The sequence below is a fragment of the Eschrichtius robustus genome, chromosome 1, assembly GCF_028021215.1.
Source record: "Eschrichtius robustus isolate mEscRob2 chromosome 1, mEscRob2.pri, whole genome shotgun sequence".
In the NCBI taxonomy this organism is placed as follows: domain Eukaryota; kingdom Metazoa; phylum Chordata; class Mammalia; order Artiodactyla; family Eschrichtiidae; genus Eschrichtius; species Eschrichtius robustus.
In genome coordinates, this window is record NC_090824.1 from 32306961 (window position 1) to 32331490 (window position 24530).

The 24530-nt window shown below is 44.1% G+C and overlaps 1 protein-coding gene across 3 annotated transcripts in view; it reads right to left on the reverse strand.

Annotated features, from left to right (window-relative positions):
- SMOC1 (SPARC related modular calcium binding 1) overlaps positions 1–11561 on the reverse strand; it is a 160851-nt gene extending 149290 nt beyond the window's left edge. For all 3 annotated transcript variants that reach the window (XM_068543581.1, XM_068543572.1, XM_068543561.1), the window contains exon 1: positions 11218–11561. In XM_068543581.1, coding sequence (XP_068399682.1) covers positions 11218–11316 — 99 coding nt within the window. In that variant the 5' untranslated portion in view covers positions 11317–11561. The remainder of the gene's footprint in view (positions 1–11217) is intronic.
- Between the last annotated feature and the right edge of the window lie 12969 nt (positions 11562–24530).

Sequence of the window (24530 nt, forward strand, 5' to 3'; positions counted from 1 at the left end):
TCTTTTATGGAAAATCTTATGATGTATTATGTAATACATACAAAAAGGAATTTAAATATCTATGTACTCACCTTCCATTTTAAAAACATAAAACATTACCAACCAACGTTTCTCTCCCTCCTGCCCTCGCACCCTAGGTAACCACTATAACCTGAGCGTCAGAGTTACCATTGCCCTTAACTTTCATACATTTTTTATTTGCACCCCTAAATAAAATACGTATAGCTGTCACATGCTTTCATCCTTCATATAAATAGCAGCATAACATATGTATTCTACAATTTGCCTTTTTTCACCCCGCATTTTGATTATGAAATTGATCCATAATAATGAGTGGTGCTTTATATTAGTCAGTTTCAGCACTGTATAATATTCCATTATTTGAATATACCAAAATTTCTATTTCTCGTCTCCTGTTGATGGACAGTTAGCTGGTTTACAATGTTTGCTACTACCAAAAATTGCTGCTGTGAACATGCTTAAACATGTCTCTTAGTATACATTTCAGCGCGTTTCTCTAGGGTATATGCCGGCGTGGAATTACAAGCTCAGAGAGTGTGTGCAACTTCAACTGTAATTCTACAAAGTGATTGGACTAATTTATATTCCCACCAGCATCAATAAATGCATTTTTTACAGTTACATCCTGCTGAGGTTAATTGAAAACTCTCCTTTAAAGCAGACTGAGTTCAAAGCATGCAGAAATGGAGTCAGAGGCCTGGCACTAATAGTTACTAACCCTAAAAATCAACCCAACATGAACACGAGCTGGCTGTGTCTGATGTAGATGGGGATCGGGCTGGATTGAGACAGCTTTGGGGATTTCTTTAAATCATGCATGTTTTAATCTTCATTATTTTCCTCTAAGATTAAAATATGCTCATTGTAAACAAAATTATTTTAATAATTACTAAGACGCATCGCATAGAAATGGAATATCCCCCAATGACCACCGTTAACAGCATGACATATAATCCACACAATTTTTCTATACATAGGCCAACTTTTTTTTTTGAATTTTATTTTATTTATTTTTTTATACAGCAGGTTCTTATTAGTCATCGATTTTTTTTTTATTCAAACAGAAAGTCACAAAAATTATAATCATCCTCATCAGTTCACTCAGTCCCATGTAATTAATTTTTTTTTATCTTGATCTTTTGTTAGCACTTTTATGAATTCATCAGTTTTCCATTAGAGTTCTGAAAATGCTTATTCATTCCGTTTAGCAGTATAGTCAGTTACCAGAAACCTGTACTTGCCAGAGTCTTTTCCATGAATTCCTTGAAGATGAAACACTTTTATAGGAACATTTTTGCAAAAGCATCAGAGTACACCCAGAACTGTCTGTAAACGACAAAAGACTTAAAAATGACCACAGTTAAAGATTTGATGAAAGTTCATAATAATGCAATTGACAAGAAATTTAGTTATTTCTGAGATACACATTTTAAAATAATAACTAGAATTATGACTTATAACATTATACCAGAACATATAAGATTTTTAGGAATTTCATGTAATGTCTGAAACATTTATATTAACATATTTCCATACAAATAACCCAAAGAAAGTTTAGTACTAGTTTTTTTTTTAATTTTTTAATTTAATTTTATTTATTTTTTTATACAGCAGTTTCTTATTAGTCATCAATTTTATACACATCAGTGTATACATGTCAATCCCAATCGCCCAATTCATCACACCACCACCTCCAACCCTCCACCACTTCCTCCCCTTGGTGTCCATACGTTTGTTCTCTACATCTGTGTTTCAATTTCTGCCCTGCAGAAAAAAATGGTTCATCTGTACCATTTTTCTAGGTTCCACATATATGCGTTAATATATGATATTTGTTTTTCTCTTTCTGACTTACTTCACTCTGTATGACAGTCTCTAGATCCATCCACGTCTCAACAAATGACCCAATTTCGTTCCTTTTTATGGCTGAGTAATATTCCATTGTATATATGTATCACATGTTCTTTATCCATTCGTCTGTCAATGGGCATTTAGGTTGCTTCCATTACCTGGCTATTGTAAATAGTGCTGCAATGAACATTTTGGTCCATGACTCTTTTTGAATTATGGTTTTCTCTGGGTATATGCTCAGTAGTGGGATTGCTGGATCATATGGTAATTCTATTTTTAGTTTTTTAAGGAACCTCCATACTGTTCTCCATAGTGGCTGTATCAATTTACATTCCCACCAACAGTGCAAGAGGGTTCCCTTTTCTCCACACTCTCTCCAGCATTTGTTGTTTGTAGATTTTCTGATGATGCCCATTCTAACTGGTGTGAGGTGATACCTCATTGTAGTTTTGATTTGCATTTCTCTAATAATTAGTGATGTTGAGCAGCTTTTCACGTGCTTCTTGGCCATCTGTATGTCTTCTTTGGAGAAATGTCTGTTTAGGTCCTCTGCCCATTTTTCGATTGGGTTGTTTGTTTTTTTAATATTGAGCTGCATGAGCTGCTTATATATTTTGGAGATTAATCCTTTGTCCATTGATTCGTTTGCAAATATTTTCTCCCATTCTGAGGGTTGACTTTTCGTCTTGTTTATGGTTTCCTTTGCTGTGCAAAAACTTTTAAGTTTCATTAGGTCCCATTTGTTTATTTTTGTGTTTATTACCATTACTCTAGGAGGTGTATCAAAAAAGATCTTGCTGTGATTTATGTCAAACAGTGTTCTTCCTATGTTTTCCTCTAAGAGTTTTATAGTGTCTGGTCTTACATTTAGGTCTCTAATCCATTTTGAGTTTATTTTGTGTATGGTGTTAGGGAGTGTTCTAATTTCATTCTTTTACATGTAGCTGTCCAGTTTTCCCAGCACCACTTATTGAAGAGACTGTCTTTTCTCCATTGTATATCTTTGCCTCCTTTGTCATAGATTAGTTGACCATAGGTGCATAGGTTTATCTCTGGCCTTTCTATCTTGTTCCATTGATCTACGTTTCTGTTTTTGTGCCAGTACCATATTGCCTTGATTACTGTAGCTTTGTAGTATAGTCTGAAGTCAGGGAGTCTGATTCCTCCAGCTCCATTTTTTTCCCTCAAGACTGCTTTGGCTATTTGGGGTCTTTTGTGTCTCCATACAAATTTTAAGATTTTTTGTTCTAGTTCTGTAAAAAATCATAAGCCAACTTTTTTTTTTTTTTTTTTTGCACAAAGGGGATTATGTATTTTGGGTTGCATTTTACTTCTTTTTACTGTGTTATATTTCTTTACTAGGAAAGAAATAATCTACATTTATCAAAAATTCTGTTATTTAATAAATATTTACTAAGCACCTGTTCTTGAACAGGATGGAGTCTATAAAGAAAATTAAGCAACACCACCATCGCAAGACTCCCATGCTAAAATGAAAGAAACTCATAGATGAAGGTCATAATAATGGCCCCCACTTATCAAGCACCCTCTATGAGCCAGGCACTGTAACAGACCCTTAATGAATGTGGTAGGAAAAATAATGGCCCCCCGAAAGATGTCCACGTCCTAACCCTAATAGTGCTACAGTATATGGCAAGGAGGAATTAAGGTTGCTAATCAGCTGACCTTAAAATAAGGAGAACAGTCTGGGCTCTCCTGGTGGCCCAAGTGTCACAAATCACAAGGTCCTTAAGTGGAGAAGAGGGAAGCAGAAGAATCAGAACCAGAGAGATGGCAGCATGAAAAAGACTTGACCAGCTATTGCTAGCTTTGAAGGTGAAAAGGGGCTACAAGCCAAGGCATGCAGGCAGTTTCTAGAAGCTGGAAAAGGCACGAAAATGGATTCTCCCCTGGAGCCTCCAGAAGGGAACTCAGCTCTGCTGATTACTTAACCCAGTGGGACCTGTGTCAGGCTTCAGACCTCCAAAAATTTGTGTTGCTTAAGCCACTAGGTTTGTACTATGTGTTACAACAGGAATAGGTATAGGAGTAGGAATTGGAATAGGAAGCTAAGACTTCCCACTTCATCCTCCCTCCACCCTGGAACATAGATGCTATGCCTTCCATTGGACAAACTAGGGAACCGAGGACCCAACAGGTTAAGTTACGAGCCCAGGCTCACAGTGGCAGAGCCAGACTCAAACTTGGGTCTGTCTACCTCCGAAGCCTGTGCTGAGGCTGCCCGACTACCCTCCCTCTATGGTCAGCTAGAATACAGGGCAGATGGGGACACACACTGCCCCAGGGGTAAGCAAAGCAGAGTGGGTGAGAGAACCCTTCCTGGGGCGAGGCTGGGAGGACTGTGTGGAGGCTTTTGAATGATGAGCGGGATTCTGACAGACAGAGATGAGGCGGGCAGGAGAAGTCAGGAAATGCAATGCGGTTCAGTGCAACCAAAGTCTGGGACACGTGAGGGTGGGGATATACAGTGAGAGGTAAGGCTGGGCACCTTGGTGAGAGACCGACACTGTCCAGTATGACAGCCACTAGCCACACGTGGCTATTAACGTTTACACTTAATTGAAATCAAATTAAGTTTAAAAGTCAGTTCCTCAGTTTTACTTACCACATTTAAAATTGAATAGCAAAAAACCCCACAAAAACAAACAAACCAACCCACAAAAAACCCTTCAATAGCCACATGTGTCTAATATTGGACAGTGCAGATGTAGAACATTTCCATCCTAGCAAAAAGGTCTATCGGACAGCACCACTGACGAAGGGGAGTCGTTGGAGTCGTTGTTTTTGAGCCAGTCAGGGGCACTGTGCACCTGAAAGCAGGCTCGATGTCCTTTTATAGCACTGCCCACCTCACCCTCTTACTTGTTACTACTTTTGTGTCCTCTCTCCTGGGGCTTTGCAGAATTTTTCAAGAAGAGATGCATGATAAATATGCCCCCAAAATATTTTTAACTCCCAGCGCTGTCTTAGAGATGCTATCTAGTCCTACAAATGAACCATTCTGGGAAGTGGGTCCAGTTTTTCTCCACTACCAATACTTTAAAACAAACAGACAGACAAACAAAACGTTTGGCCCTTATCTAATGGAATCAGATCAATGCTGCAGTGAGAAATGGTTTTTAAGGGGAAGGGGCACAGTCGCTCACATTTGCAGAGTATTTGTCAGGTTTCAAAGCACCTGACACACTATCTCCCAGAACCTGGCTCCGTCCTGGTCCTCCGTGATGGTGACAGGGGCTCTTCTGAGACTCCAGCTCTTCTGAGTGGCCTTTCCTGCTTTATAGAGGCTGCTCTGCTTTGGCTCCAGAAAAAGGAGGCCGAAATCAATCAAGGCAACGGCTGGGAAATACACAGAGCTCCACACCTAAGGTGCTTAGATGTCTGCCAAAGGTAAGATTAATTTGTGATCTAGCAATTGAGTTTAGAATGACGTCAGGTGCAGAAGGAAATCCAGTTAATTGCTATACTGACCTATGTCGCTTTGACGTCTCTGTGAGGCCGTTGGGAGTGTCGGTGGAGATCGAGTTCTCCTATCCCCTCAGTGACTCAGGGCTCCTGCACGGCACATATGTACAATGCTAACCCTGTTTGGCATGCCTCACAAGCAGCTCCGATCGATTTCCAATCCGCAGCTTAACCCTTGTCCTCTCCCAAACTGCTCCGCGGTGACAAGCTCAGGAGGAAGGGGCGCTCCACACAGACATACCCGCCCCCCCCCCAGCAATGCCAGGAACTTGGCTGCTTAAACAATAGATCTCTATGTGGTCGGGAGAGAAAGGGTGCCCTGTACCTGCTAAGCGGGGCCATGCTCCCCTCCCCATCCTCTGCCAAGGCAGGCGAGGGAGGAGGTTGGAATGAAGGCAGGGATCAGCCCGAAACACGCCTCCCCCACCCCCGCTGGCAAATAAGGCTTCTGGCCCAAGCGTCGGCTGGTGAACTTTTCTGCTCTGCAGGGCTGGGGACTCAGATGTACAGGGTTGATCCCCCTGAGCAAGGGAGAGGGAAGACTGCCTACCAAGGGCTCAGCTTTACAAATGAGCTCATCGGCCAGCTGATGTAGATATTTACGCCGGAGCCTGGGCCGGCTCTGGGTATAACCCAGCGGTCCCCAACCTTTTTGGGACCAGGGACCGGTTTCGTGGGAGACAGTTTTTCCACGGACGGATGGGGGGCGGGGATGGGTCAGGCGGTAAGGCGAGCGATGGGGAGCAAGGGGGAGTGGCAGATAAGCTTCACTCGCTCGCTCGCCGCTCACCTCCTGCTGTGCGGCCAGGTTCCTAACGGGCCAAGGACCGCTACCAGTCCTCCTCCGCCCCGGGGGTTGGGGCCCCTGCTCTAACCAGCCAAGAATTCAAAGAAAAACCAATCATCACTCCCCAACGTGGTATTTTCTAAGATGCACATCTGGAAAGGGGGAGGAGGGAGCAGAGGGAGGCAAGAAAGGAGTCTCTACAAAGGGAATTTGTGTTTGCCTGACCTCAGGTGCAAAGAATGGAATTAAACATAATCTTTGGTTCGTGACACATTCAACAACATTGGTCTAAGCAGGAGCCACTCTTATTTTTTATTAAATAAGCTATTGATCTTTACCAATGGACAAATACTTTCAAACTCACGCCCCCCCCCCCAAAAAAAAGGTAAAGTATTGATACTAACTTACACTAACCATATGATTTTCCTGGCCAATCCATCCCTCTGCTTCACCCTAACCTCCCCCGATCCTGTGTACCTTGTTTTTCTTTTCATATAGTTCTCTTGCAGCTATATGTATTCCTAAAAGTGTTTTTATTTAATTTTAGCTATTTATAAATTTATAAAAGATGTCACGCTGCATCTTTCAGTGCATTTCTTTTACTTAATATCATATTACCCAGATGCGTCCATATTTTTGCATGTCACTGTTGTTCATTTGTTTTGACTGACTATAATTCTCCATTGTGTGAATACATCACAATTTATTCATCTACCCTCCAACTGATGGGTATTTGGGCTCTTTCCAGGCTTGTGATAGCGTGAACACGGTTGCATATGTCTCCTTCTGGACATGAGTTTCTCTTGGGCACATACACCTAGGAGTGGAATCCCTGGGCTCTAAGAAATGTGAATGTTCGGGGAATTTCCTGGCGGTCCAGTGGTTAAGACTCCGTGCTTTCTCTGCCAAGAGCTCAGGTTCGATCCCTGGTCGGGGAACTAAGATCCCACAAGCCAAGAGGGGCGACCAAAAAAAAAAAAAAAATGTGAATGTTCAACTTTAGGAGATAATGAGATAATATCAAAGTGTTTTCCATTTGATTGAATTTCCTAGAGTTTCTAAGATGATTGTTTCCTCTTCCTGTCTTCTTCAGTTTTATTTCTTTAAATTTCACATGTCAGCTCTATCAAAATATTTAAATCAAATTCTTGGCCTAACACCTTGAGTAGCCTCTCAGCTAAAACCCCCATATGGAAAAAAAAAGGTTTCTGTCCTGAACACAGATAATAAGAAAGGCATCTCTGCAGACACAAGGACCCACCCCGGTCCAGACACTGAGACAGGTTAGTCAAATAGAAGGGAACTGTCTACAAGCTGCTTCACATTTGGCAAATGCAAGATTTTTTTAAAAGGGTCTAGGTGGAGCCAAAGCCTGTTCCCCCATCCAAGTCTGCTTGCTCAGTCTCTCCTCCCCCACGCCTCCTATAACCACCCCACATGCTTATTTTTAAACAAGGAACAAAAGCCTAAAATGGGGAAAAAAAATAGTTTGTTAAGTAACCAATTTCACATTTAAATGAGAGCAGGAAGTCCGCAGGGACATCACAGTACAGTCGAATTCATTTCAATAAATATTTACAGAACACTTTGCAGTGTGACCGGCACACTGACAAATAACATCGCTATTCTGCCCTCAAGAGGTTGTGAGCTTGTTCACTTAACAAGACAGAATTATGCTTGGAGTGCCGAAGGGGCAAGTTAGAGCTGAGAAGATGAAGGTGTTGGTCTGATCTCAAGATGCTCACTGTAGAAGAATTAGCAAAAGCTGGAAGACAAGTGAAAGCGATACCGAAGTTGTACAAAGGTGAGAATGATCGATTCTAACCAAAAGGCTGTTTTGCAGGAAAGTTCCCAGAGAGTGATGCTAGAACTAGGTTTTAAAGGATGAATCAAGTATGTGAGAGGAGAGAGGACAGATAAAGAATATAGCTAAAACAATTAAGAAATAAAATTTCTTAGACTTCTTGGCCTTTTCTCCTACTTCTCAAACTTCTTAAATCTATTTCCTGCCTCCAGTCCTGCACCAAGAAGGTGGAACCTGTGAATCACTGTTAAACATGCATTATCTGCATTTATTTGTTCATTTCACAAGTGCCAGGCCCTGTGCTGAGCTCTGGGGATACACCGATGGACAAGACGGGCACGATTCCTGCCCTCACCCAGCTCCCAGTCTGCAGGGCAGACAGAGGTTTAGACAAAGACAGGCATCAGTCAGACTCCATCAGCCTGGCAGAGCCCCTCCCCCATTCAATCCTCCCCAGAAACATTTTCAGTAAAGTGTGCAGGATTAAAGAAATGGCTGTCTCCTCCATAATTAAAAGGCTCCTGACCAGCATCCCAGGTAGCCACGCGGCTGCTCAGAGCTGAGAGGCCAAGAAATCAGGTGCTTCCTACATAATAGCCTCCAATCTGATACTTGATAGCTGCTGGTTTCCAGAGTCAAACAAATGTCAGGCATTTTATGAAGGCAGGAAACAAATAAGGGGGCAAGGATTGGGATCTAGGCCTCGGGGGAGCTCAATTAGTGAGCCAGATAAAGTTAAACCGAAAGGGCATGCTCTCGGTTTCCTAGAAAGCCAGCTGGAAAAGATGCCAATCCTTAAGCCTCTGTCACTCAAAAGATTAGCAGAAGAGACCCAGGGATGCCCAAGGGAATACTGCAACAGCCAGATGTTTCTGCTCCTCCTATGACACTGCCATTCACAACCAGGGCCACATTTCTGAGGCCGCCAAGAAGACACAGAAGAGAACTGCAGTCTTCTGGAAGAGGCTGAAACTCAAAGACATCACCCTTTAGTGATACAGACACCCAAAAATATCATCAATAATGCTTTCTTACAGACTCGCCTGATGCCCATTTAACAGGAACGGCATGACTAGTTGGACGAACACTCCCTGCAGCTTCTTGGTGGTATGGAAAGCACACGACCTGCACATCCATATAAACTGGGATTTGGCTCCCACCGCTATGGATGCACCATGAGTGTTTCAAGCAAGGCTTTTTAGCCTCCCTAAGTCTCACTTGCAAAATGACACTAAAAAGACCCATCTTCTTGTTCTTATAAACATAAGTGATCATGGAAAGTGCCCAGCTCAAGAATTCATAAGCGGTGGCTTTCAATGGGGCCTATAAATGCATCCAGGTAACCACACGCTCAAGACAGTAGCTTCCTCTTGGTGCTTTCTAAGTGTGTGTGTGTGTGTGTGTGTGTGTGTGTGTGTGAAAGACAGAGGAAAGGAGAGAGAGAGAGAAAATGCAGCTGGGACATACAAGCCTATTTACAGTTCCTGTTTGTGTTCCACCATTTTTGTCAAATTAATAAACTAAAGAAGCTGGAGGGAAAACTAACCAATGTCTCTATTTTCCCCTGAAGTCCCTAGCTTTCCCCTAAGAGCTGCTTCCTCCAGATTCAGGAGGCAAGGAAGGAGAGCCATATGGCTTGAGACGCTAGACCCGCCCGGCAGCAAATGAGCCCCCCACCATTTGTCTCTGGGCCTCTCAAGTGGGCGGGCATCCAGATTTCAGTTGGGGTGCTCTGGTCTGCGTCTCTTGTCTTGACTGTTCCTAATTATTGAAGGGAACGCCGTGGCTCTCCTGACCTCAGAGTTTAACAGCTGTGAGTCCTAATATCAAACCAAGCAGCTTCATTTAAAAGGCATGCTCATCTGCATCCATAAAAGTCACTCCTGGAGCCCTGACTTGCCCCAGCTTTGGGAATGCCTGCTGTCGAGGATTTATGACACGCCCTGGATCTAATCGGCCGCACTTTAACTGCTGCTGTTGCACATCTGGTCATAAAAGCAAGGGCCGGCCCAACACGGGGACAAACACTTTTCTTTCCTAAGTGGCTGCAAATCTGATCTCACAGTGATAGCCGGGCTCAGATGTAATCAGCCAGCATCTGGGCAGTCATTACGGCTCGTCAAGCTTTGCAAGGCTTTTCCCACACACACGACAGCTATAAAGATGACTCTCATGGTAGCAAGAGCTATGAATAAAGAACCTGCAATCCGAGCAGGTGGCAACAGGCTAGGCCGAACGATATCCAGGAAAGCATGAGTTGGTTAAGGAGCCAACCTTTTCACAAAGATCCCAGCTACTTTCACATGGACTCTCCCACTGCCTGGCAGAGGCAAGCAGCTATCTCGATAGACAACTGCCCTGACATAAGTTAATCCTCGGCCAGAGATTGTCTGGATAAGTTTGATCAAATGAACACCTACGTGGTTTAAGAGGACACTTTTTAAGGCAGTGGAAACCTTCATTAGACCAATTGGGCGCATGGGAGCAATAATCTAGCTTAGCAATGCACACAATGCTGTCGGTTCCGGGAGGTTTTATAATGCCCTGAACAGCCTGTCCTGTGCACAGAATTGGCACGTTTCACATCGTTCAGGAACTCCAATCAGACCAAGGTTCAACAAGTAGTTCAACCTCCCGCGCCCGAACGCGGGGGAAGAGACCCTTGAACACTGCCAGCTTCTCTCCACCAGCTCTCCCCAGCCTCCACCTCTACCCCTCCTCCGCGGCTGTGCCTAGCGGGAGGGAGCGTTAAAATTATCTGCTGTGGGTTTTACGAGCAGCGATCGCTTTTTAAAACAGCAACAACACAAGGTCCTTGTGTGGCTCTCGGGTAACCTAAAACCCTGGAGGCAGAGCTGCCCCCCACCGCCGCCTGCCAAGAGCACCAGCGCTCCGGGACCGCGAGCAGCAGGAGGCACCTCGGAGGCGAAGGCACCTCTAAGGGTCTTGGAGCAAAATGCCCTGGGAGGAGAGACTGGGAAAGAGAACGCACCAGTGACAGCGGGGGAGGGGGGGAGGAGGGAGCAGGCAGAATCGGTGCTGCAAGAAAGAATGGGGGGGGGGGGCGGGGGGAACAATGGGAGAAATTTTTATTTCAGCAGCTTCGCCGAGAAGCCCGCGGGGGACTGGGTAGTAGGTGAGGAGGGGGACGAGGTCTGACGCTTCCCTTCCCCCTCTCCGCCACCTCCCCGCTACACACCACCAGGAGAAGGGTCAGCGACCTGGGTCTCCTTCCGCAGGTGGGCGCGCGGCTGGGGGGCGCACTTACCCTGGGGCCCGTGGTGCGGTGGCCGCGAGCCGGGGACAGCTGCACCAGCACGAGCAGCAAGTGGGGCGCGAGCAGGCGGGCGCAGCGCGAGGGCAGCATGGTGCCAGGCGGGCCGGGCAGCCGGCTGCGGGCGGGGGTGGCGGGCTCCACGGGGCGCACGGCCGCGCCGGCCTTCCTGCCTTCCTTCCCCCGGGGGGCCCTGGCGACGGCGGGCCGCGGCGGTGCGGCGCGGGCTCGCGGAGGCTGCGGTCGGAGCGCGCGCTCATGAACCGCCCCGGAGGGGAGCTGAGCGCGAGCGTGTGCTCTGCGTGCGGTGCTCTCCGCTCGGCCGGGCCGCGGCGGCAGCAGGTTGGATGCCAGAGCTGGGCCATGGGAATTCCCGTTATAAACCCCCGGGAGGGGTGGGGCGGAGCCCGGCGGCCCTGACTGACGGGCGGAGAGGCCCGTGGCAGCCGCCCCTCTGGCAGGTGAAAGCCAATGGGAGAGAGGAAAGAGGGGCGGCTCGCGGTCGTCCCCACTGAGGAACGACTCTCGGTGGCTTGGCCGAAGTGGGCTCCAGGAGAGAGCGGGATAAAGAGGAACTTTCTCTTGGCCCTTGGGTCTGGTGAAGGCTCCGAGAGCTCCAGCAGCCTGAGCCTACCAGAATGCCCGCCCGGCTAATGATAACACCTTAAGCATGTACAGTTTTCAGCACGAGTACGTGACTTGTCACAACAGCTGGATGAAATAGGCAGGGAAAACACTCCTAGCCTCGTTTTTTCAGATGAGGGTGCTAGGGCGCAGAGGGGTTCAGAAATCTGCCTCCTGGCTGCATCAACACCAAGAACAACTGGGAAGTCGCCAGGTCATCTGCACAGAGCGCTGGCTGTGACCGGTGTTGGGAGTGGGGATTAGGCGCGTTCGCTGCTTGCAAACAAGCTTCCAGCGGGTTGACACACTAAGTCCTACAGCGGCTGCCCCGGGAGCAGTGTCGAGAAGAGAGAGAAAGCACGTGCTGGGCATCTCCTTGCTGGGGAGGGCCCCTGTGGGTATGGCATGATGCCGACCCGTGGCCCTGTGGTGGATCTGGGATTAGAACCCAAGCGTCCTGGCTCCCTGCCTGGAACTGGAGGGCCAAAAGGCAGCCTCTCTGTGGCCTAGGAGCCCTGGGAGGAGAGGTTAGAGGGGAGCTGGTTTCCTGGTGGGGGGAGAGAGAGGAAAAAGCATTGGTAGGAGGGGTAGTCTGTGGGTGCAAAGACCCCAGAGATGGGTCAGGAGAGGGAGGGAGACCCCTCCTGAGTGCCCGTAGGATGTTGGAAGGCTCTGCCCAGGGCAGTCTCCAGGGGTTCATCTTGGGAATGGTCACAGACACATCACACCAGCTTCTCAACGGAGCCAGGTGGTCCACTGCATTCAACCCAAGAGAACCATGGTTTACCTTCTTATGTGGAATACAGCCCTTAGTGTTTATTTTCATTGGTATGGACCACTCACTTCAAGGCGAGGGATACTTTTCTCCAGCCAGGCTGGAAGCAGTGCCAGAATTTAACTCCTCTCCCTGTGGGCTTGAGAGGTCCAGACAAAGGTTAACTCCTCTCCCTTACTGCTTCTCTCCTGGATTGTATAAACAAGCTTCTCACCCAACTCCTGCACTCAGTTTTGCCCACTCCCCTTGTCTGCCATCCAGCCTCCACCAGGCAGCCAGTCATCCGTCTAAAAAGCAAACCTGAATCACCACACTCTGCTTAAAAGGCTTCAACTTTCCCCAGCGCCCTCAGATGAGAAAGCCCTGACTGGATGCTGGAACAATAACAAAGTACTGGTTGTTCTCCAAACAAAAATGAAGAACTGCTCTAAGAGAATCACCTGTCGTCCTCTGCTGGGAAATAGTGCAACAGTCTGACATGCTCTCTGGAGCCAGTCAGGATGGGTTCAAATTCTGGGTCTGCCACCTAGTGGTATAACCTTGCATCAGTCACTTTACTTATCTGGGGTCCAGTTTTCCTGTCTGTAAAATGGGGATAAAAATAGTGTCCACCTTTTGAGTTGTTCTCAGGATTGAAGGAGATGGAGTATATAAAGCCCTTAGAATGACTAAGTTATAAATATCACCATCTGGCATATGAAGAGGGCAGGACAAATGCCTCATCTCATTTTATCCTCAGAACGATCCTGTGAAGTAGACAGAGAGATCCAACTTTACAGGTAAGTAAACGGATACTCTATGCGATTGGGACTTGCCTGGCCTCATTTGGCTGGTAAATGACAGGGAAGATTCAAGTCCAGGTTTTCAGAGTCTAATTCTGCCTCCATCATCTGATAATTGCAACATCCAATCGCAAATGCTGTAGGGTTCAACAGTTCCTGTGTGCTTACTGGGAATTTTTTCAGTGGCCTGCAAGGGAGCTGAGATTCTTAGCGTCACTGAGCTTCAGGGAAAAGCAAGGGTCAGCCCTTCCAGCAAGGATCAGCCCTTCCTGGAAACAGCCCTTATGATCTGGCATCCAGGGAATTTGCCCAGCTGGACTTGTCCATTTCGCCTGTGCCTTGTGAAGCACTTACATCAATTTCCCTGTGCCCGCCTAAGTGCTCCTCCACCAGGGGCTTGGAGGGATGAAAATGTCACCATCAGGCTCAGCAGTCTGACAGGTTTGTCCTGACTCTACCACGTGGCCACATGCACCCCCATCAAACTGGTCAACTTCTTTCTGTTGCTGGAATTATTGAGACATCTACTGGAGTAAGTAAATATGCTTGAGATGCACCCCCCCCCCCCAGTATCTGGCAGCACAAAGCACCAAGGGAAAAGACACTGCAATAGTCCTTTCCATCCACAACACCACAGGCTGCTCTCCAGCCAGAAAGCTTATTTTCAAGTAGTCACTGGTCCAAAAGTCTACATTATTCTGGACTTCAACCATGTAGCTTAGTTTAAAATATGAGCAACTGCTTTCCAGTTACTTTGCTCAGCAAGTATTTTCTTTCCCTCTGGTTGGCATGTGAGGCCTGTCGTAACCATGGCCATCATTCAAATGATGCATTTTCTTCTCCCAACTCCTCCCAAGCCCAGAGAAGGTTAGAAATTCCAGAGAACTACTAGTCCCAAAGAGCGTCTCTCTGCCAGGCTCAATCGTCTGATCCAAGCAAAAAAGTGAAATTGACAAGTTCCTTCTTTCCCTGGAGGCCAAGCTTATGGTCCAAAAATAAATCTAGCTCTCCTGGCATCTGGTCTGTCCAGTTTCAGCCATGCTCTTTGTCCTGTGGAACTTCTGTTTGCAAGGAGGTATTTCAGTGAAGAAAAATAATACTTTATATCCCATACTGAGGTCTGAGGGCCTCAAATATTTAGTACTAGCTAGGAACGCCCATTTCAATATATGTTTTTGTATAGTCCAGGAGTCTTGTCTCATATTCAGAGTAGAATCTTTCTTTTCATTTTAACAAGCATTTTGATGCATCTCCTTCTGTGCCCAGCACAATGCTCATTATTATGAGATCTTTGGATGTACACCCTGCCCTCTGAGAGGTTATAATCTAATTTAAGACACAGCAGACAGATACCTGGAGACCGTATTTAAGAACAAAGACTGCAATGTGTTTTGGGGACTCAGAGAGCAGGGACCCACTATAAACCTAATGGGCAAGGAAGGTTTCAGGAAGGTAGGCCTTTAATAGTGCTTTGGAAAAAAGTGCTTCTATAATATAAACATACCTTGATTCATACTTGCTTCACTTGTGACAACACTACCGACAGAGAAAGGTGAGTGGTGTCTAAGGTTCAGGACTCTTTTCAAATATACTACTTAGCTCAGAAGCCTGGGACATCAAGAATCCTGGGGTGTGTTTCTGAATTTATGACAACCTGCTGTAACAGCTAGCATTGGGCTGAGATAGTTATTATTAGTCCCATTATGCAGGTGAGATTGACCCACAGAAGTTAATCTTACCAAGGTCAGTCCTTACACTTTAAATATACATGACAACTGATACACAAACAAAGGTAAATATGTGAGGTGATGGATGTGTTAATTAACTCGTTGGGGGGAATCCTTTCATAATGTATATGTATTATATTGTACACTTTAAATATCTTACAATTTTGTCAGTTACACCTCAATAAAGCTGGAAAAATATACATATATACATGACAAAAATAATTAGAATGACAAACTATTTAGAAGATTATTTATCTCTTTTGTACACAAACTCCCTTCAAAGTCTAGGATATCTCTCTCTAACATAGGCTCCTTCTAGTATCAGTCTGTCATTCTTAATAAGCAGCTTCTCCCTCATAGTCCAAGATGGCTGCTCAAGCTCTATCCATCACATCTGTTTTCCAGGCCGCAGGGAGGAAAAAGGGGAAAAGAATAGCATGCCCCTCTCTTTAAGGATAACTCCCAGCAGTCATATTTCACTATATCTCTTTGGTTAGAACTTAGTGACATGACCACATCTAGCTACAAATAAGGCTAAAAAAAATTGTATTCTTAGTTCAAGGTGGCCACATGTATCCAGCTGAAAATCCGGGTTTATGTTACCAAGGAAGGAGAAAATCCTGGGGCCATCTGGCAGTAGGGGCCATCCTTTCATTAACATCATCATCATCATTAACATATCTTGAGCTGCCAAGCGAAGGAACCATGGACAATGCAATGCAGTCCAGAGTGTTTAGTTGTGGCTTTCCTCTAGCTCTGCACATCTAGCTCCCTCATGCTCAAAACATTAATAACCTTAGGGCCAGACATGCAGACTCTCGATGCCACAAAAATTTACTTCTGGTATTCCCTCTCTTAGGCACCTTCAAGTGGGAGGATCTGAGAACATACTTGGATGAAGCTCAAGCCACGTAGTGCCAGGGTGGCAAGAAAGAAGCCCCCTGAAGAGACCAGCAGTCAATTAGGACCATCGGGAATAATGCCATCTTTGTGAAAATATTCTTGGCAATGGTCTGTATTCTTCTGTTTCTGTTTCTTTCCCTCCCTCATCCACCTATAGGGAAATCTCTCTTTTCACCTGGTTACTTTTCTGTGACCTGGTTTCAAAATTACTAATAGAGCAGTAACACAAAGACTTTAATACACACTCTTGCATTTACTCTACAAGGTAGGTACCATCATTTCCCCCGTTTAATTAATGAAGAAACGGAAACTTGGGGAGGTTACATAACTCAGCCAGAAACAAATAGCAGAATCGGAACTTGAGCCCAATCCACCTTATTCCATCAAGAGCTGAATTTTTTGCTAAGCACTTTCCCTACATGATCTCATCCCTTAGGCTCAGCATATGAAGTCAGCATTATTAGTCCCATTGTGCAGATGAAGAACTGAGGCTTAACCATGTAGGTTACTTTACCAAGGGTAGTCTTGAAATTTGGCTTGCACATCAAAAGTCTTGGCATCCTCATAAACCTATCAGTCCTAAGAGTCAAAATCACATGCTGTATTTGCACTTGCTATTTTGTGTATTACTGAAGGTTAACTCCTATTTCCATGTGTATGAATTTTCCCCACTTACCTGCCTTATCTTTCATTTGCCTGCTTTATTGATCTGTATTGTTCACGCAGGAGCCCATTAGGCAGGGAGCCTTTCCCTGTCTCCAGGCCCATAACCACCTGTGCTTGGGTGCTCCAGAAAAAGCATCGTTACAAGGATCCCATTTAGACTGGGGTTTAAGACTCCATCGGAAATCATCACTGTTTGGTCCTGATCCATTGGGACAGAGACAAACCAGTCAATCAGACAAATTTTATTGCATTCCTACTGTGTGCCGAGCACTGCACTAGGCATTGGGTATACAATGAGAACAAAGAGAGAAGGCTACTGACCTCAAGGAGCTTACAGTTTAGTGGGAAGACAGACATTAAGCAACTAATTGTCAATAATTAATTCATTAGTTACAAGTGTCCGGTAGTACTGCAAAGATGTACAGGGTGTTTGGGGAGTTATTAAAAAGGCACCTAACTCAGTCTGGAGAGTCAACTTTCCTGAGGTTGTGATGTTTAAGTTTAGATTTAAAGGATGTCTGGTTTAAGCTGTACAAAGATTGGGGGAGGGGAGCATTCTGGGCATAGCAAACAGCATGCGCAAAGGCACTGAGGCAGGAGAAAACATAGCAGTAAATTTTCAACTAACTTGGTCACTCTTATCCCTTTAACTCTCAGTATCCCAGGAAAGGTAGTTACCACCACTCACCATCTGAGTCTGATAGACTCATTTTACATTTTATGTTTTTAAGTCATTTTACAAATAATTTACAGAGGTAGGAATAAAGGGATAGTGTATTAGCTATCTATTGCTATGTAACAACTTACCCCCGAAACTTAGTTTAAAACAACAAACATTATCTCATAGTTTCTGTGGGTCAGGAGTCTGGGAGGGGCTCAGCTGGGTAGTTCTGGCTCAGGGTCTCTGAGGTCACAGTCAGGGCCAGCGTCATAAGCATGCAAGCCGTGCAGTCATAAAAAGTTCCACATTTAGCTTAATATTCTGTGGTTGCTGAATTTAAATTTGTAATAATTTTTTAACAAGGAACTCCCATTTTCATTTTACACTGGACCCCATCAATTATGTAGCTTGTTCTTGTTTCAGTCAACCTAGCAACCAGGGTTACAGTCATCTAAGGCTGGAAGACCCACCTCCAAGTTCACTCCCACAGTTGTTAGCAGGCCTCAGTTCTTCACTGGCTATTGGCAGGACACCTCCATTTTTCTCTACATGCGTCCTCACAAGATAGCTGGCTTCTCCCCAGAGCAAGAGAGAGAGCCCAAGATGGAAGTCACAGTCTTTGATAACCTAATCTCCGAAGTGCCATACCATCACCTCTGCCATAGTCTATTGATCACACAGACCAACCTGGTACAATGTGGAAGGGACTTTAGGGGTGTAAATACCAGGAGGCAGGGATCAGTGGGAGCCATCTTGGAGACTGATGACCACAAATAGTGAAAAACAACTTTGTCAGAACTGTTAATAAGAATTTAAATATAATAAACCCAAAATTGTATTCCATGTTTTCCTAGTTTTGAAGGTAACATACCTGAAATAGACAACAAATTTTGACTGAAACCGTCAAATGTCATGAACCTGGAAGATATTCATCTTGTAAATCTTGATTCCAGATTTCAAATGTATCTCTAATTGGTCTAGCTTATCATTCCTTATGGTTCTTCTGTCCGCATTTGCATCATCAAAACAGTACTTTTGAAAGTTTTGCTGGCTCATAATTTTGTTGAAGAGAGTATGGCCATCTTCTTTGCTCCATAATTGCAAAACATTTTCATTTTCAGGTTCATAAACATAATTTAAAATCTTCAATCCAATTAATATTTTCACTCCTACATCATCTATTTATTCTTTGCATAGACACCTGCCTTCAACATTTGTCCATTTAAAAAACCACTACAAGTAAATTTTGGTGCACAAAAATCTAAAAGATTAATGAATATCATCATACGTCTTTTTTGCAAAATAGGAAGGTTCAGGTTCTTGTCATAAAATATTGTGCAATTAAGTCTATCTTGTTGAGTGAATAAATGGATGAAAATACCATATTTCCTTTTTGTCCTTAAAATATATTCTTAATTCACTGATAATTGAGTTTGAGAAAAATCATCTAGGATATTATCATCTAAAGATTCATAGGCTAAGATTTCTCTTACATAATCAATTTCACTGATTTGCTTATATTCTAGAATGCTACTGTCTCTTTGCATTCATCTTTTGATTTATGTAATAATTTTGAAACCTCTTCCTCTATCAGTTTTTTTCTTGTTGCCTGTATAAGTAGAAAATGAAAAGTCAGAATTTTCAGTTGTATCCAATGAAAGGTAAGTGCAGACCACAAAGCTGGTGTCTGCAGTCTTTTATATCTTCTTGGAAGATGATGTAATACTTTAGGCAGTGACTTAAGAAACCTGAAAGATGATAAAATACTGATGATTTATGACACTATTGCACTATTCTTCTAGGTAATTCCATCATTCTTCAGTTTTCATATTATTTTTAGTCTTTTTCAGCATAGTTGGGAATAACTGATGAGTAATGGTAAGATAAGTCCTAGGATGACAAAATAGCAAAATGTTTCACGACATAAAAAATAAGATCACTAAGATCTCATAATGTATCTTACATTTATAAAAGAGTTCCCATGTACCCATATCATAATTGCAAGATAGAATGAGTTTTATTCTATCTTTAAAAAATAAGTTAATTTTATCTTTGTGCTTTGGAAGATATCTTAAAAAGAATAAAAGTCAAGAAAAGATGCTTACAAGAAATGCTTTATAAAAGATACAAGCGCTTTAAGAAAATGAACAAAATTGGATCCAGTGGAACCTGGATGGTATTAATATAACTAACCCAGTAGATTTGGGAGAAGTGGCACCAGTGACAGGACCTGAAGCAGATACTATTCGTGTCCGACCCTCATCCCCTTGACTTCTGCCTGAGGGTTTCCTTGGGCTATAGGTGCCAGCTCATCCTCTGTAGAGAGCAGCTGGAAGTGTCTGGAAGATCATAGCCACCCACCCCCACCCAGGTGCAACCCTCAACCAATGCGGAACCAGAATTAGTGGGTAAATTCCCCAACTTCCTCACCCCCCAGCAAGACAGTTCTGAGGTGTGTCCCACAGTCTCTCAGTGGGCCCCCAACAGGATTAAGCTCCAGTTGCCCACAGCAGTAGCCCTCTCATTAATAAACCATTAATTGTCATTTTTCCTTTCCCTGTTGTACTTCCCCACTGTCTTACTATGCTCCCTTGGATCACCTCCACATAAACTACTTGCACTGAAATTCCTTGTTTTAGAATCTGCCATTGGGGGGAAGAAAAAAAGAATATGCCATTTGGAGAATCTAAACCAAAACACAAGTTGAAACCGCATCACGATAAAGCAGCTGCAGCTCCAAAAATCAATCCTAGGGCTCTTCTTGCTCTATCTGGAGGCCTCACGCAGAACAGAGCAGAGTGGGCTGATGCCAGCAAGCCAAACAGAGAGGAGACTAGTTAATGATGGTAGACTGCAGTTTAGGAGAAAGAATGATTTTAGAGGTCTTTAGAATAAGGAGCTGTCTAAAACCATCAGAAATGCTTTCTCCGTTTAACAAAAAGTTGGAATGGGCTCCCGGGGTGGCAGATGGACAGTCTGATCTCATTTAAGAAACTGCCTAGGGCAGCGGAATAGTCCTGAGCGTGGAGACGGAGGACTTGGATTCCAATCCAGGCCTCTCGGAATTCAATTGCCATCTCTACCAAAGAGGGATCATAAAGTCTTCACAAAGTTGCTGGGAGTAATAAATAAAATCATGCATTGTAGTAGAATGCTCTGTGTTTTTCATCTTCTTTAGCAACGTAATTTGCCAGCTAGCTTGGGGTGCAGGCAGAGGCAGGCACCCACCTCAAAATGGATAGCCTTGTTTCCGAAGAGTCACTCCAGTCCCCTTTAGTCATGTAAATGAAGGGTCAGTAGGCATCCGTGTCCTGGGAAAAAGAGAATAGCAAGCCCTTTTTTGTGCTATAAGCAGCTTTGCTCCTTTAGAGGAATTTGGCCACTGGAGAGGTAGAGGGACCCTGGTTCTGTGTCTGGGCAGTGACAGGGCTGGGGCCTTTCTGACTCACAAACCTCCTGGAGCTGTTCCCACCCTGGGGTGGCTGTGTGAGAGAACCAGGACAGGCAGAGAGCGGGGCCCCAGGGCTCAGGTCTAAGGGGAGGCCCAGTGGCTTGTGTGTGGCTAGGAGTGGGGAAAAGGCAGCAGCCCATCTCAGCACCTGCACCAGCAGCAAGATCAGAAGAGAAGTCAGCCTCCATCCTCACCTAAACCATCTTCTCTCCTCTTCCACAAGTCAACTGGCCTCTTCCTCCCACTGAGGTTGACCGTGATGATATAGCTAAAGTGACAAAACTGTCCAACAACAGGGAGAAATAAATATAAATCTAGTGGTTTTTTTCCACTTTGCATGTATATGCATTTTAATGACTTCTGTTTATTGAGCATTTACGATATACCAAGCAATTTACAAACATCTCGTTTCATCTTCATGACAACATTACTATCCCTGATATAATTCCCATGTTTCAGAGGAGGGAACTGAAACTCAGAGAGGCTGAGACATTTTCCTGTGGTTATACAGCAACAGTGGCAGAGTTGTTTTCAACCTGAACATGCCTGACCCCAGAGCCCATGTTCATCACCACTAGCCTGTGTTGGAAGAACTGGATAACCAGATGGAGCTTTTCCTATGAGGCAGTCTAACAGCCCGGCTGGCGCCAGAGACAGGAGCCATGTAGTCACCATGGGACCTAGGTTCAAAGCTAATGGTGCAGTCTGGGGGTGGTGGCCTCTGTACACTCAGGAAGGGTCTAGAGAGGTAGGACCACACCAGTCATAGCCACCTTCTGTAGTGTGAACTGTCTCGAATCACACCAGGCTTTGCACGCAGCCAAGGAGGCAGGCTGCCCTCGGCCAGGAGCACTCCCTGACTGTCCACAAGGTCACTGCAATCAGCCCCAGCCCTCCCGAATTTCATCCTCCCAGCAGCCCACCACTTCCTGTGGCCCTGTGTCTGTGCTGCTAGATAATGCCTCTCAGGTGGCCACATCTCTCTGGCCAGTTAGACCACAAACATCTTGAGGTTGGAGTCCGTATCTTCTATTTTCTGGCTTCTCCACCCTACCCCTTCCAAAGTCAAAATCCATGCTCAATCACACCTGTTAGTTAGGCCATTTAAATGGCCAGATGACATTGAGGTAGAGGGCTATGGGGCAGCCACATTGAATAAATTATTTGAAAATTAACTAGGATGAAATGCAGATTAAGGAGAAATTATTTGCTATTACTGTTTTCCCAAGTGAGAGGTGTATTTTCAATAAGAACATGTAAAAACTCCTTGGACATATTTCATTCCTACTTTTGTGCTTTTACCAGATGTCTTGCACAATTAGACATCTGCACAAAGACAGAAAAACTTGCATCTGGAAGCATGTATTAGAGGCAGGAAATATAACAGTTAAGAGTCCCAATTTGGGAGTTAGACAAACCTTGGTTCAAATTCCATCTCTGTGACTTGCTGGTTGACCACAGACAAGTCATTCTACCTCTCTGAGCCTCAGTTTCCTCACTTGTGATATTGTAATTAAAAGTGCCTTCCTTGTTGACACCCATCAGGATGGCCATTATTTAAAAAAAAAAAAACAAAAAAAAAAAAACGAAAATAAGCATTGGGAAGGATGTGGAGAAATTGGTACCCTGTGCATTGCTGCTAGGAATGTACAATGATGCAACTGCTGTGTAAAACAGTATGGCAGTTCCTCAAAAAGTTAAACATAGAATTACCATATGACTCAGCAGTTCCACTTCTGGGCATATACCCCAAAGAAGCAAAAGCAAGGACTTGAACAGATATTTGTACACCCGTGTTCAGAGAAGCCTTATTTACAATAGCCAAAAGGTGTAATAGCCTAAGGTCCATTGACAGATGAATGGATAAACAAAATGTGGCATGTGTACATACAGTGGAAGATCATTCTACTTTAAAAAGGTAAGAGATTCTGACCCAAGCTACAACATGGGTATATCTTAAAGACATTGTGCTAAGTGAAATAAGTTGGACACAAAAGGACACATATTGGATGATTCGACTTATATGAATAGTCAAATTCAGGAACAGAAAATAGGGGCTGGAGGAAGGGGAAATGGGGAGTTACTGTTTAGTGGGTACAGAGTTTCAGTTTGAGAAGATGAAAAAGTTTGGGAGATAAATGATGGTAATGGGTACACAACAAGGTGAATATACTTAATGCCACTGAACTATATACCTAAAAATGGTCAAAATGGTAAATATTATATACAATGGAATATTATGCAGCCATAAAAAAGAATGAAATCTTGACGTATGGGGACAACATGGATGGACCTTGAGGGCATTATGCTAATTGAAATAAGTCAGATAGAAAAAGACAAATACCGTATGATCTCACTTATATGTGGAATCTAAAACAACAACAACAACAAAGTCAAGCTTATAGATACAGAGAACAGATGGGTGGTTGCCAGGGACGGGTGGTTGGGAGTGGGTAAATGGGTAAAGGGAGTCAAAAGATAAAAACCTCCATTTATAAAATAAATAAGTCATGAGGATGTAAGGTACAGCAAGGCGACTATAGTTAATAATACTGTACTGTATATTTGAAAGTTGCTAAGAGGGTAGATCTTAAAAGTTCTCATCCCAAGAAGAAAATATTCCATAGCTATGTATGGTGACAGATGTTAACTAGACTTGCTGTAGTGATCATTTCACAATACACACAAATATCAAATCATTATGTTATACACCTGAAACTAATACAGTGTTGTGTGTCCATTATACCTCAATTTCTTTAAAAAGGTAAATTTTATGTTATATATATATTTTACCACACACACATGCACACACACATGAATGCCTTCCTTGTAGTTTTATTGTGAGGACTAAATGTATTAACATTGGTAAAGCAGCTGACAGTGTCTGGCACATAGTACGGGGTTACTAAATTGGCATTACTGGCTTTAGTCCTCAAGACCAGTGGCTGAATCTTGACCAACACAATGCCTACAAGTAGGACTGAACAAGGAGGAGATGAGTAGAGAAACCCCAGACTAAGACGTGAGGGGATTACAACCATACCAAAAGGTAGAGGGACAACAGGGCCCCAGGGAGACCGAAGTCCCAGAAGAACCACAGGATATAAAGAAGAGGCCCTAGAAGAGATCAGGAGAGAAAAAGCTCTGCAGGGCTTCATGTGAAAGAGGACCAGAGCAGAGTTGCCAGAAAAATACAAGCTGCCCTGTTAAATATGAACGTCAGATAAACAACGAATAATTTTTTGTAATAAGTATGTCCCAAATACTGTATAACCCTGTTTTATTGCAAGGGACATACTAATACTAAAAATTTACTCATTGTTTATCAGACATTCAAATTCAACTGAGCTTCCTGTATTTTTATTTGCTAAATGTAGCAACCCTAGGCCAGGGGTACCACTCATCCTTCATTACTTTACACTAAGTCAGTTTACCACGATTACAGATCCTAGAGCATCCTGGTATCTAAAAATCTGGACAGGGCCGTGGGTGGGAGAGCAGAGAATGCAACAGGATTCTTTGCTTTACAAATATGTTCTTTCACAGCTGAGTTCCGATAAATAGCAAGCTCTTCTAACAGTCTTAACATAGAAATTCATTTTTAAAACTTAAATGTACAGCCCCACTTTTGAAGGCGCCCACCTGTCAAAGTTGAAGGCGGTGCCAGCCACGGTCCCAAAAACTGTGGTTCTCCTGGCTTCAGAGATCAGGAGGGGCG